Source organism: Ambystoma mexicanum, chromosome 11, assembly GCF_040938575.1.
Source record: "Ambystoma mexicanum isolate Mex_15411 chromosome 11, UKY_AmexF1_1, whole genome shotgun sequence".
NCBI lineage: Eukaryota > Metazoa > Chordata > Amphibia > Caudata > Ambystomatidae > Ambystoma > Ambystoma mexicanum.
This window is the reverse complement of record NC_090934.1, coordinates 847,539,423-847,552,545: the sequence shown is the minus strand read 5'-3', so window position 1 is coordinate 847,552,545 and position 13,123 is coordinate 847,539,423. Positions and strand designations below refer to the sequence as shown.

The 13,123-nt window shown below is 47.4% G+C and overlaps 1 protein-coding gene across 4 annotated transcripts in view; it reads left to right on the top strand.

Moving 5' to 3' along the window:
• Positions 1-13,123, top strand: part of LOC138503812 (PRKC apoptosis WT1 regulator protein-like) — a 149,679-nt gene that overhangs the window by 39,137 nt on the left and 97,419 nt on the right. For all 4 annotated transcript variants that reach the window (XR_011279715.1, XM_069623828.1, XM_069623829.1 and 1 more), the window contains exon 3: positions 3,087-3,167. Coding sequence is in view for 3 of the 4 variants with exons in the window: in XM_069623828.1 (XP_069479929.1) it covers positions 3,087-3,167 (81 nt within the window). In the remaining variant the exon portion in view is untranslated. The remainder of the gene's footprint in view (positions 1-3,086; positions 3,168-13,123) is intronic.

Below are 13,123 nucleotides of genomic sequence, written 5' to 3'. Positions count from 1 at the left end.
CAATAGACATAACAGCGGCAAGTCTGTTGGGATAGGTGAGGTAAGGAAAAATGCGTCTAAGGAGTTTGAGGTGGTAGTGGCAGGATTTTGATACATTATTGATCTGACGGGAGAGGGTTAGGCTTGAGTCCATAGTGCAGCCACGGTTTTTGACTATTTTGGAGGGGGGCAACGAAGGGGGGCCATGGGAGTGGATGTGGGAGAAGGGCAGTATTGCTGCGCACCATGATTTCAGTTTTATCAGGGTTCAAAAGATGGTGGTTACTTGTCATCCATCGGTCAATATCACTGAGATATGCTTAAAGGTCGGGACGAGGGTTGGTGCTTGTTTTGGGAATTCTTAGGATCATTTGTGTATCATCAGCATAGTTGTAACAGGAGAGGTTGCGTGCGCGGATGATTCTTTGTAGAGTGGTCCGATAGAGGTTGAAAAGGAGAGCAGAGAGGCAATCACCTTGGGGTACTCCAGTGTTCACAGCGTGAGCAGTTGAGACAAAAGGGGAGAGGAAGGCGATTTGTTTCCTGTTGCTTAGAAAGGAGGCAATCAATTTGATTGCCAAGCCATGGATTCCTAGGGAGTGGAGGCGGTCAAGGAGGATTGACTGATTAATGGTGTCAAATGCTGCTGACTGACCAAGGAAAATCAGTGCTGCGCAACACTCAGAGTCTGCCACAACCTTGAGACCATCCTAGATTGAGATCAGAGTGGTTTCTGTACCATGACACGGTCTGAAGCCTGATTGTGCGGGTTCGAGCAGTTTGTTGGATTCTACGAAGCAGTTGGGCTGGGAGTTCGCAGTCTGGTTAATGAGTTTCACGAGAAATCTGGTGTTGGAGATCGCCCTGTAATTCTTGGGGTCAAGGGGATCGAGGATGCCTTTTTTAGAAGTGGTTTGACGTGCGCTATATTGAGGGCTTCTGGAAAGGTGCCAGACGTGAGGGAGTCGTTTAGTAGAGATCTTGCATGTTCTCCTGCGCAAGTAGAGGAGAATATTTCTTTCAGAAGAGAGGCGGGCAGGGGTTGAAGGGGGATCCGGAGGGTCAGCTTCTGGATAGTAGGTCTAGGAACTCGTCTCTCGAAATCAGTTGGAAGGACTCAAAGGTGTGCATAGTGGGTGTCGGGGCAACGGGATCCGGATGGGTGGATGTAGGGCAGGGGGTGAGGATGGAGAATTTGGTGTTTAGGGATGCCATCCTGTCAAGTCCGGTGTAGTAGAAATGTAGCGAGAGGGAGTCGCAGAGTGTTTGTGTGGGAGTAGCTTGGGCAGATGTGCAAGTAGGTTTCACAAATTCGAACATGATTTTATGGAGTTCGTTGCTGCTGCTGCCACAGTTTAGAATTCATTTATTGTAATAGGCTTTTTTGGATCTTGGATTTGTAGTTGCGGTGGTGGAGGGCAAACAAGGATCTCTGAGATCGGTTTTAGAGAATTATTTTGATTTTTGAATGTCTTCAAGTGGGGCGTGAACCATTTGGGGGACGGTCATTTGCGTGAGGCTGCAGGTCGAGAGAGGGTGAGAGGAATTAGGGATTCTTTAAGCCAGTACTCAAAAGGTTCAATGGTTAATGGTCTACCACAAGACAGCGTTGATGGGGCGGAGTAGTAGGGCTTCCGCTAGGTCAGGTAGTACCTTAACTTTGTTCCAGCATTTGTGATCAGAAGTGGGGAAGAGGGAGCTACGGGAGGAAGGGCTGGTGTGTGGATAGAGAAAGGGATGGCAGAGTGGTCTGTCGAGATAAGCGGTTTGGGGCTGGATATAGGGACAAGGTCATAGGAGCTGAAGATCGCATCAAGGGTGTGGCCACCTGAGTGAGTTGGACAAGTGGTATTTTGGGAGAGGTTGAGTGCATCAAGACTGTCGACCAGAGGTTGGGTCATGGGGTTGTTGGGCATCTCAAACCAGATATTGAAATCTCCCAATAGTATAAGAGTTGGGTGATTTACCTGAATGGTAGCTATTGAGTCACAGAGATTCTTGGCAAAATGCCTGTTGTATGCGGGGGGTCTGTAGATGAGAGGAAGCTGTGGGTGAAAGTTGATGGTAGCGAGAGTTTTACTAGAAGGGATTCACAGGAAGTGTTGCATGTCTGGGTTTCAACTAGTGAGATGGAGAAACTAGGTTTGTAGAGGATTGTCACTCCGCCACCTCTGGAAGGTCTGTCGTGGGCAATAAGCGAGTAGCCAGGGAGGAAAGCCTTGTGCGCGGCTGGTGCAAAGTCGTTGGAGAACTAGGTTTCGGTGATAAAAATGAGGTTGAGATTGTCAGAGGATAGTAGGTCAAAGATGCTGTGCCTGTTTCTTGCTACAGAGCGGGCATTGAAAAGAATGCCTGTGAGATGGGGGTGTGGTAGGATCAATCACGGTGTTTGAGACTGACTGACGGGGTAGTGGGTGGTCTGGCTGCATGTGCGCTTTGAGTGTCGGGTGAGAGGGTTAGGTTAATGGGGAGCTGGAAGAGTAGGCGGGTGGTGGTAGGTATGAGTGAGATGCGGTGGGGAGGATCGGGGTGGTGAGTGGAGCACTTGTGGTGTGGGGGTTTGGGCGAGTTGTTTGTGTTTTGAGTCTGGAGGGTGCTGGGGCTTTAGGTGTTCTGGGTGAGAAGTCGAGAGCAAGGGGTAAGAGGCGGAGAGGGTCTGAAAGTCGGGGTGGGAAGAGATGGGAAGTTGGACCGATGGAGAAGTGGTGAGGTATGCAAATGTCCTATTGTAAATGAGTTAGAATGAGCTATCACTAAGTATTTGGGGTTTGAGAAACACATGGGTGGCCAGACGGTAACTTCGTAAGGATGTAAGGCACTGGTGGAGAGAAGATCAGTATTCATAAGAAATATCTTTATGCTATTTGACTGGGATAAGGTATGCTAGCAGTGCCACCGTACATCAACAATGTCGCTTGCCTATGAGGAGGTCTCCTTCTCTCATTAGGGGCATCTCTCCTTATTCCTTTTGATTAGGTCCTACTACCCCTATTGTATCATCACTCACTTGATACCTTTGCTTGGTAGTGGGAAGGACTTGGTGGGGAGGTGGCACCAGATGACCAAGGCCTTCCCCCTGCTGCACTGACATATCTTCCAATTTGCAGAGTTTTGAGGATGCTGCTGATCGGGAGTCTGTCAGTGCTCGAGACCCCATGGAGCCAAGTCACAGGACCACGGAGAGCCAGGTGCGTGTGGTGGAGCAAATTCACAGGATGTGTTTGTCTTACCTGTCCTGGCTGAAACAACTGTATCACACAGCCTATGTCACACTCACTGAATCACATGCATCATAGATCATGCACCTTATCAAACACAGCCCATATCAGATGTTCAAACAGAATATGGGCATCACAGAAGACTGAATTGCACAAAAACCCACCTCACCCCATCTCACTGTATCATACAAACCACATCTCACACACTGCACCACACCAAGTGGCAGTGCAATTCAGAATGTGGTTATACACAAACCGCCATTTGAAACTTTGTTGTTAATCATGCCATGCTCTCATTTGAAAAACCACAACCTATGCTCGTGCGCCTTCTACCTCTTATATATGCACACAAGGTCTATAACCTCATTTACATTGTATTCACATGTTTGGATAGTTGCAACCCTTTGCAAGATAGCAGAACAGTATTATAATGGAGAGCTCTGTTATGGAGCCTGCTGACATTTGCCGAAGGTCTTGAATGTATTTCTATTCTTTTTGATTGAGTCTGTCTAATTCTCACAATTTGACGTTCTTTGCTTTGAAATCATGAACACCATTCCACGAGGGTTCCTTATTGGAGTAGGTGTGGGGCATTGCATGCTGTCTCAGATCCTTATTGAGGTGTTCGGGATTAATTAAAACAATGCTAATCTGATTTATGGTCATGCACCAAAAATTGAGCCGTTAAAGAAGATTGACCATACTGTATGGGAACAGCAAACATAATAGAAAATAAGAGCACGCTCAGAAAGAGACGTTGATTAAATGTACGATAAAGCAGAAAACACAATGCTAGCCAGGTTTTGCATTTACATGCCGGTGCACTGACACCAGCCATTGACATGATATGCTTAGGTACTCTCACAATTAGCTAGACTAGTTCATCATATGCCCAGTAGCTATTTTTATGATATGATCTGCTACTCACATCATATGATAAGTATTGCTATCACATACCAGGTTTTGCCATCATACGCCCAGGTGCTTGCATCACGTTCCCTGAAACATGTATATTTACCAAATATGTTAGGTTATTTATAACACGCTTATTACCCAGAGGTTTCTAAGTGCGGGCCTGGGCTCGAACCTGTGGTGGTGTGTGTGTGTGTGTGTGTGTGTGTATTTTTTGTGCGTACCTTGCTATGGTTTGTGTATTTTTCAAGCCATCTTTTATAAACAAAAGGTTAAATATAGGAGGCAACAGGACAGGTATACAATTATGACATGACGTTGCCCCATTGTCGAGACTACAGAATTCCTTCCAGCAAAGCCCCCAGCTTCCCGGGTGTTAACCCCAGGCGGCTCAGCAATGTAAACTGCCAGATGCAGATTAGATCACTGAGCCAGACTGTCCTGTTCCTATCTGCAGCGGCCCATATACAAAGATGCTCCAGGCAGTCAGGCTTGGTGATCAGTGAGGACAAGCCCTTTTTGGGTGGCTTCAATTCAAATATTTCCGTTCTCACCATGCCCGAACATCAGAGCCGAATATCAAGAAGGATCTTCGTGGACTGCGTACCGCTGCTTGATGATGGTACACATGTTGGGGGGTGGGAAAGAGCATTTTGCTCATGGCGTGAATCTGCTACACGCGGCTCTGCCCCCCCACTCAATACCACAAAACTTGTCTTTTCAGTGCATTGCCAGGCGCCTGGCTGGGGCATAGGCTGAGGCAAGCCGGATTCCAAGATCTGGTCAGACATCTGATGCCGGCGCAATGACCAGCGCTGGCCAGAAGGATAAAGGGCTGCAATGGACTTGGGGAATTCGGATTTGGGACTGAAGGATGCATGCAGAGATGCTTGGGAGTGAGGGCATAACTGGCTGAGCTATCTTGCATGTGGTATTTCTATCACACACCCAGCTCCTCGCGCACTCTCCTTCTCCTGCCCTGCTTGCCAGCCCTGATATGAATGGTAGAGATGCTGAGAAGATGAGCATGGTACAGGGGGCAGGGTTTGAGGTTGGAGTAAGACAATGCAAGTATACTATGGGTCACTGTTCTACCTATTAATACTTACAGTCCTTTGCAATTAAATGGGACCGTCCGTTCTGGTAATTGGATTGGGTCTGGTCTAGGATGGACAGCACTTCAGCGTGGGACTGGATCAGCTAGGCCGGTCACCGGATTTGCACAGGATCTGCCCTTCTTTTTGTGGGTCTTTCAATCAGTTGAATAGCGAGTTCCTCAGGCAGGCCTAGTGGTGGCAAGCCAGAAAATTTCAGGATACTGGTTCAAAAGGCCTTCTCCCCCCACAGTGCTCCAATGGGTGGGGAAAATAAGTTTGAGTATTTGGGCCTTGCAGAAAACAATAGTTCTCTATTGCTGGCAAGAGTCTTGGCATCTGGATCTGGAAGGATGTTAAAGCTTTATGTAGAATGCTGGATCAGAGTGATTCGCCGGAATCAGGAAAGTGAGTGGATCTGTGAGTCCATATGTGTTGTCAGCTGTCTCTATCCATGCTTTAGAATGACATCACAAAGTGAGTGTTTGGGCCGGCTTAGCTAAGCTTGCCCGTGTGAGTTGGGATTGGACCAAAACTTCCTCTCCGCCTTCCATTTGGGTGATTGGATCAAGGCCGGATGATGTCACATTTTATGGTTTGCTTTACAGTTCTCAGAGACCTCCCCTTAGCCACTGGTCTCAAAATCGGATTGTATACTAAATACACATTTTTACATTGGTCACCTTTATACAACTCACACACAAAGATGCCATATTTTATGAAGCATCTGTTCCTCCAAATCCTGCAGCAGTGGGATCTTGTTTCAACTTTTTACAGAATTTTGTGCTTGTCGCTATGAACACAATTTCCAAATTGTATGCAAATTTCCTGAAATGTGCGTGTTTAACATAGGGATGTGTGTACATGTTCACAATTCTAACATTAATGCATTTTGCATGAAACCACATATATTGCCATTCCTGTCCAGAACATGTCACACAGTTCTACCGCCTCTTCTCTCCTTTGTATATTTTTCACCCTTTTGGGTGACAAGTTATGAGCCTTTAAGAATTGTTCTTTGTTCATGTTTAGCAAAAGATGGTCCGCCCCTTTTTGTCTCTCTGCAGTCCAGGCGCATCCCCCTCCTTGTTTGTTCCTTCCAGGAGTAATTTACGACCACCATCACACCTGCGTTTCCTCATCTGAAGGTCTGTCATTGTTCCTTCTCTTTCTATAGACAAAAGACTGGGCTAACCCACAATTAGAACCTCCCCATGAGTTTCTATTGAGAGGAAGGTCCTCCCCCTGGGAGAAACCTGCTTTTCCAGTTCTTGCAGCTCAGCCAGGCTAATTAACTTCTTAAATCCAGCAAAACCCAAACTGTTGCATAAAACATAAATACATTGCTTTCTTGGCTTTACATCTGGGGGATCAAAACACAACTAAGATCTGTATTCCTTTTAGCAAAAATCCTTTTTATGTTTGCTAATCCAGCAGACTTTTTAGTTTTGGATCACTTTAAAGTTTCATCAGTAACTCATCTGACAGATGTCATTAAGGTAGCCCAGGGTACTGCACCCAGATTTTGACAGAGGCTGTCAGTTTACAAACAATCCAGTTTGTCTGATGAATGTTTTGCTCTTCACATTAGGACTTTGTATGTTCAAAATGCTTCATTAGATACATGAATTTTAGCACCAGGCAAGATTTTGAATGTTGAGAAGTGTTGTGGTATAGGCATTTTGGAGTTTTTAGCAACAAAGCAAATGTCATTTGTAGACACATTTTGGAGTTTCATTTGCAAAGCCCTGCTTCTCCCTCTGCACCCTGTTTGCTGGTCATGGAGCCCACAGGCACATTTTCTGCGGGGTGTGCTCTATTCCATCGCACATGCACCATGGGTGGCAGGTTGTGCATCCCTCTTTTTGTGTGCTCAGGCACACAGTTTTTGTAGGATTTTGTAGGTTTTTTCGTGCGCACAAGGGTTTTTCTGTCATTGTTGTTTCTTTCACCATAACTGGCAGGGTGATGCCACATAGCATAGCGCAGTGGGTCAATACATCCCACAGAGCCCCCCCTCCTGACTTGGTTTTGACCTTCCGTCAAGGGGAAGTCGGGAGATTGGGATGTTCTTTTTCTGTCCATGTGGAGAACTTCAGTCGCTTCTCCCGTCAGTACTGGAGTCGACCCGCTCCCCTCGCCGGTTCTGGTCAGGAGTATTGCTTGTTCTGGTTGGGCGTATTGCTGGTTCTGGTTGGTAGTATGGAGCGGCACCCCGGGCTCTTTGGGTCTTTCCTCCCGGTTCCCGAGTGGTCCTCCTTGGTAATCCTAGGGTTGATTCTTAGTCCAGATGCTAGAAGATAGAACATAGCATGGTTATGGAAATGTTCCCATTACTGTGTCCACACATCTTCGGGGGGATGTCAGCAGTGGGAAAGACACTTGCATTGGTTACAATTGGCAATGTTTCCCATCTGTGTTCACTAATGGTTTTAACAGGTGGATTCTGTAGGTGAGTCCTGGGATGGTCACCTCTCCTCCATTTCTGAACTCCCTTTAGTAACTAGGGTCCAAATTAATCTCAAATTGGTTGAGGAGGTCCCGGCTCATGTAAAAGGCAGAAGGAACACCTCGCACAACCCAACAAGTATCTATTATGCTTTGATCATCCCTAGAAATGTTTATCATACAACTGCTAAGCAGAGGAGGTTTGGAGCTGGGCGCTTCCAGGTCCCTTACCCATTGCTGCACTTACTCTACAGCGGGTAGGGTCTGGTCTTTTGGGAGTTTTTTTAATAATGCTTTGCTGGTGAAGCTTTCTTCGCTATTCAAGTCAACTCGGGCGAGGACAGACTCCTTCCCATCATTTAACTGAATCAGGAGGAAGAGCTGTTCACCCTTTTTCAGAATGCCAGCTAAGTTCTGTGCTGGTTTGATATCAATTTTGGCTGTGGACTTAGGATTTTCGGATTGTAAATCAGTATACAATTTCAATGTATCTCCCTCCAGGGTGGAATGCCACTTGAGACTGGAAGGGAGGCTGATTTGCAGAAATGGAGAGGAGTTCTCGTCACCGTTTGGTGGTCCCACGGCTGTGACGGTGACGTTGGGTGTGTCATTGTTTTGAAAGTAGAACCTAATTAGGTCTGGTTTTTGTTCAACCATGTGGCATGTGCCATTTAGACTCACATGGTTGATACTTTGCTTTAATTTAATTGGCCTGTGGGTCTGGGTCCAGAGGACCTTGTTTACACAATCTATGAGGGGAGACAGCCTGTGGAGGATGTCATTCCCTAATAGACAGGGGGTTCCTTCTGGCACCACAACTAGGACCGGGTGCTTCATTTTGTGTTGCCCAATTTTAATTTTCATCTCTGCAGACCATTCAACAGGAATTTCCTTCACGTCAAAGTTCTGGAGCTATCCAGGAAGAGGGGTGAGAGGAATTTGGTATTTCTCCCCCCTTGCGAATAGCTGCTCAAAGAATCTCTTTGACAACAAAGTTGCTTGGGATTCAGTGTCCACCATTGCTGGAATTGCGCATTGCCCTTGCACCTGGATGGAGGCGTAGAATCTACCTTCCTTCTCCTCCAAGGGGCAAAGGTAATGGGTGCTCTGGGTAAGCTTGATGGTCAATTTGCTTATTTCTGACTCTGACACCGGGATAGTTGGGTCAAGAGACAGTGTTGGAGTTGAAGAATGTAGCACAACATTTTGACACACCGCTATTTGGGGAGTCACGGGCTCCCCTTGTTCTGTTTCTGGGCTGCCCCCTGCCCCTTTCTGGATGCAGTCAGCTGAAGTGGTTGGTGAGGTTTGGGGTTCCTTTTGGGCTGGTTCTGGGTTGCTCCCCCCCCTTCTAGGAGGCAGTGCCCAGAATGGAGTCGTATAGTTTGGGTATCTAAGCACACAGTTTCATACTCAGTGATTTGAGAAGTCTCAGGCTCCTACCTTTCTGATTTGGGGCTGACCCCCCCTTTTTGGAGACAGTCCTCAGAAGGGCTTTGGGGAGCTAGGGACTCTTCTTCCCCTGGTTCTGGGCCACCCCTCCCTTGTTGGAGGCAGTCCCCAGAATAGGTTTGGGCATGATCCTGGGTGTGAGCTTGGGGATCTGCAAAGAAATCAGGATAGTTGAATATGGGGGGAGTTTTGGGCTCCCCTGGTTCTGATTCTGGGCTGCCACCCCCCTTTTGGAGTCAGTCATCAGCATTGGTTTGAACAAGGTGACTTTCTTGCTGGTCAGCCTGGGGTTCAATGTTGGGCGGTTTAAACTCCGTCCCCACATCTACCCAGTCTTGATCAGGATCTCTTGGGACCCACTTTTCTTTGGGAGGAGTTCCCCCATCCCTGAAGGAGAAGATCCTTTTCCTAGAATCCTCTGAAGACCCCTCTCCTTCAAATGGGAAGATTCGTACCTCCTCCACAAAATGGGCCTTTTTAGGCTCTTTATTTCTCCTACCCATCCTCTGTTCCTTGGGTTGCAGGTTTTGGGGGCAGGAGATCCTGGTTCCAGTTCCTGGGTTTCCAAGGGATTTTCACAACTGGGGAAGGAAGCTTCCGCTAAGGCTTTACACCCCCCTTCCCCCTGTACCTCCTCCCTGGGAACCGGTGGGTTGTTGGGGTTCTCTCCCTGTCATTGCTCTGGAGCACCAGACCCTTGATTTGAGGGGTTCTGAGTTGCCGTGTTCATCTGAGGGTTCTGCTGAGCCCTCAACATGCGACCCAGATCCTGCGCCAAGTTTTGGACCTGGCGCTCCAGTTGGGACACCCGCTCTGGCTGGTACGGGGTCCTCTGGTCTACCCTCGGTTGATCACGGGAAGGGTAACTGTCCCTTCTCCCATAAGACCCTTTGTTGGGATAGTTTTGGTATCTCTCCACCCTTGGCCTCCCCTCTCCCGGATTGGACTGTCTGGGCTCAGGAAAGTGGGGAACGTAAGAAGGGTTGTTTTGGGGGTTGGTGTTTGGCAGGTACCAGGGTAAGAAACTCAACCCGGCATTTGGGGGATTACTGCCCTCCTGGGGAAAGGGAGGAGGGAAGGTTCCTGGGTTGGCAGCTGCCTGGTTGGATCCCCCACACCCTTGGGCTGGAGGAGTCCACACATAACCCAGGATGGGTCTACTGCCCTTGTAGCAGGGGCTGTTGTAGTCAGGGGAGTTAGGGGTCCCATTTGTGGGGTTACCTCCCTGACTCCCTGTTTGGGATTGGCCCGAGGGCCTTCTGGGTCATGGTTTATTAGGATTCTGCGCAGGAATGTTTTTAGGCCCCCCCATCTCCAGATCTAAAATGGGGGCAATCTTCACCTCTGCCACCTTAGCAGCAGCAGGAGTGTTGGTTGGTTTTGGGCTTTTATTAGCACTTTTACTCTCTACTGGCTTCTGCACTTTGTAAATGCGAGTTGCTTGTTCAATGATCCAGTCTAGTGATCTTTTCTCATGAAAGTTCCTCACCAGCTGGGTCATAATGTATTTAAGGAGGGCGTGAAAGAAGGTATTGATAAATTACCTACTGTCAATGCGCACCCTCCTGGTGGTCTGCACAAAGACATGTTTCAGCTCTTGGACAAACTCTTGTGGGGCCTGGTCTTCCCCACATTACAAATCGTAGGCCGCCTTGCGGGCCTCTTGAGGGTTTCTATGGATTGAAAAATGCTTTAAGATGGCCGCCCTATATGTGGACCATCTTAAGCGGTTCTGATCCTCCAGCCCTGCAAAGAAGCTGGGGTACTCAGGTGAAAATGTCCACTTGACATACTGAATACAACTGTGTCTGTCCTTCAGGTGGAAAGTCTCCATCATTTGCTCAAACAATTCGAGGTGCTCCCAAACTGAATATTTGGCATTTTTATGGTAGGGCGTGATGACACTCCTAATAGCCCTTATTTGCTTCAGGGGATCTTTCAGTAAGGCTCTCTTAACTTTGTTGGACCTTTTAGTTTTGGTCACCCTTGTCCACTCATCCTCTGACTCAGAGGCACTGCTACCTGAGGTGGCTGTCTAATCCTCTAGGCTCTCCCTGATTCTGCGAGCTTGGGAATGGCTGGCAGAATGTGGGGGCCTGGTCTCTTGAGACCTGTGGTGCTCAGAAGAGTCTTCTGACTCTCCCTTGCTCCCAGGATTGGCTGAGTACCCCTCCACCGTCCAAGCTGGGAAGAGGTTTTTAAGATGCTCTTAGTGGGCCTATTTTCATGGAATTCCCCACCAAATTTGACTGACTGATCTCTTGGTAGGTGATATTTCTGAGGATCCAGTTCTCTGATTCTCCCCTCACTGGAGTCTCCCTGATCAGAGAAGCTGGCCCTAGCATTTGGGAACCTGTACCTAGATGCCCGCCCATTAATTTCTGGGAGGCGCTGATCTATCAGTCCCATATTTCCCATTGTGTTGAAGTCTGCCATCCCCGTGGCCCTCGGTTCATATGAGTCAGTGGATATGAGGGTAACAGAGTCCATGGAATTGAAGGGATTAATGTCCCTGATGCCAGGGTTCCTGAGGTTATGCTCAGGGGTTTCTCTCTCCCATCTTACCTCATTTCTTTCAGCCCCTGTTTCCTGATGACATACCAAAATCTGACCTTTTTGCTCCTCTATTAAGGCCTTACTGGTCTCTATGAGTTGTTCTTGCATGGCTATCTGTTTGTGGAGCCTGTCATTCTTTTCACAGAGATCCTCATTGTCTCTCTTTGCTTCCTGCCTAAATTGGGAGTATTGGGCCAATTTTTGCTGCAGGAGACTCACCTCCTGAGTTTGGTCCTTACTGGTCTGATTGTTCTTTTCCAAAGCATCCTCCACCCACCTGGTGTGCTATAGTAGCTTTTTGTAATCCATTTTGATTTCACCAAGTTCCTGAAGGGCCAGGTGATTTTCTTCTAACTTTGTTTTTAACTGGCTGACTTCCTGGCCTAAGGCGTCCCTCTCCTGACTTAGAGTGGCCCTCTGCTCAGCCAGGTCGTCCCTCTGTTTTTTTAATGCACCAGCTTTCTGGCACTCCTCATCAAACTCTGCTTGGGAGTCTAAGTCTTTAATAATTAATTTATTGTTTTCCTCTTTTAATTTGTCTATCTGGCCTTGCAAGACGTGGAACTATTCTGCATAGACTCTGTTAAAAGTTAATTGCTGCGCCAGCTTTTGTTGACTCTGTTGTAAAGAGTCCAACCTTTCCTGACACTCATTTTGCAGTGTCTGTACCTGGGCATCTTGCTCTGCATTCTTTTGCAGTAAGAGCGTCAGTTCTCCTTGGAGTTTGGTGGCATACTGCCTAGGCTCTGTTTCAGATTCATTACTATCCTGGAGCCTTTGCTCTGCAGAGTCCAGATTGCTCTGGATTTTCTGCAGTGCTTTCACTTGCCTCTTTGTGAAATCTACATGGTCTGTGTACTTTTCCTGTATGACTCCTATGTGGAGGTACAGGTAGACCGCTATTTTGGCAATTTTGCACTGCTCCTCTTTTATTTTAGGGGTCATATACAATTCGCTAAGTGCTTGATATAATTGACCCTTATCCTGCCAGGTAGTAAGGTTGATTTCAGTGACTTCTTGTTTTATTCCCTGCAGCCATGCCTGTTCGTCCTGTTCTAGCCATTCACCCCTGACAAAGAATTTGTGCAGTGGGTGTTCCCTTGCAATATTGATTTCCACTGGGGCCGCCATTCTGGAAATATTAATTTCCTTCTGGCTTATCTCAGGGTTACTTTACTTTTGCAAACAGACCCAACTCCTTTGACTATTTCTTTTGAGGGGTGCTTGCACAGTGTAGCACAGTATGGTGACCCAACAAAGTGTATGTACCCCGTCAGCTAGCGCGCTGTGTTAGACTGTCACAAGTGGTATGTCTAATTCAGGATCTCGCGACGAGCCCCTAAGCTGTAAGTGATTTCAATCCGGCACACACCCAAGTCTCACCCAACATGTAGTGCCCAACTGAAACCCTTATTCATTTTTTACCTATAAGTTCAATATTCTGAACGATATACCACTCATATC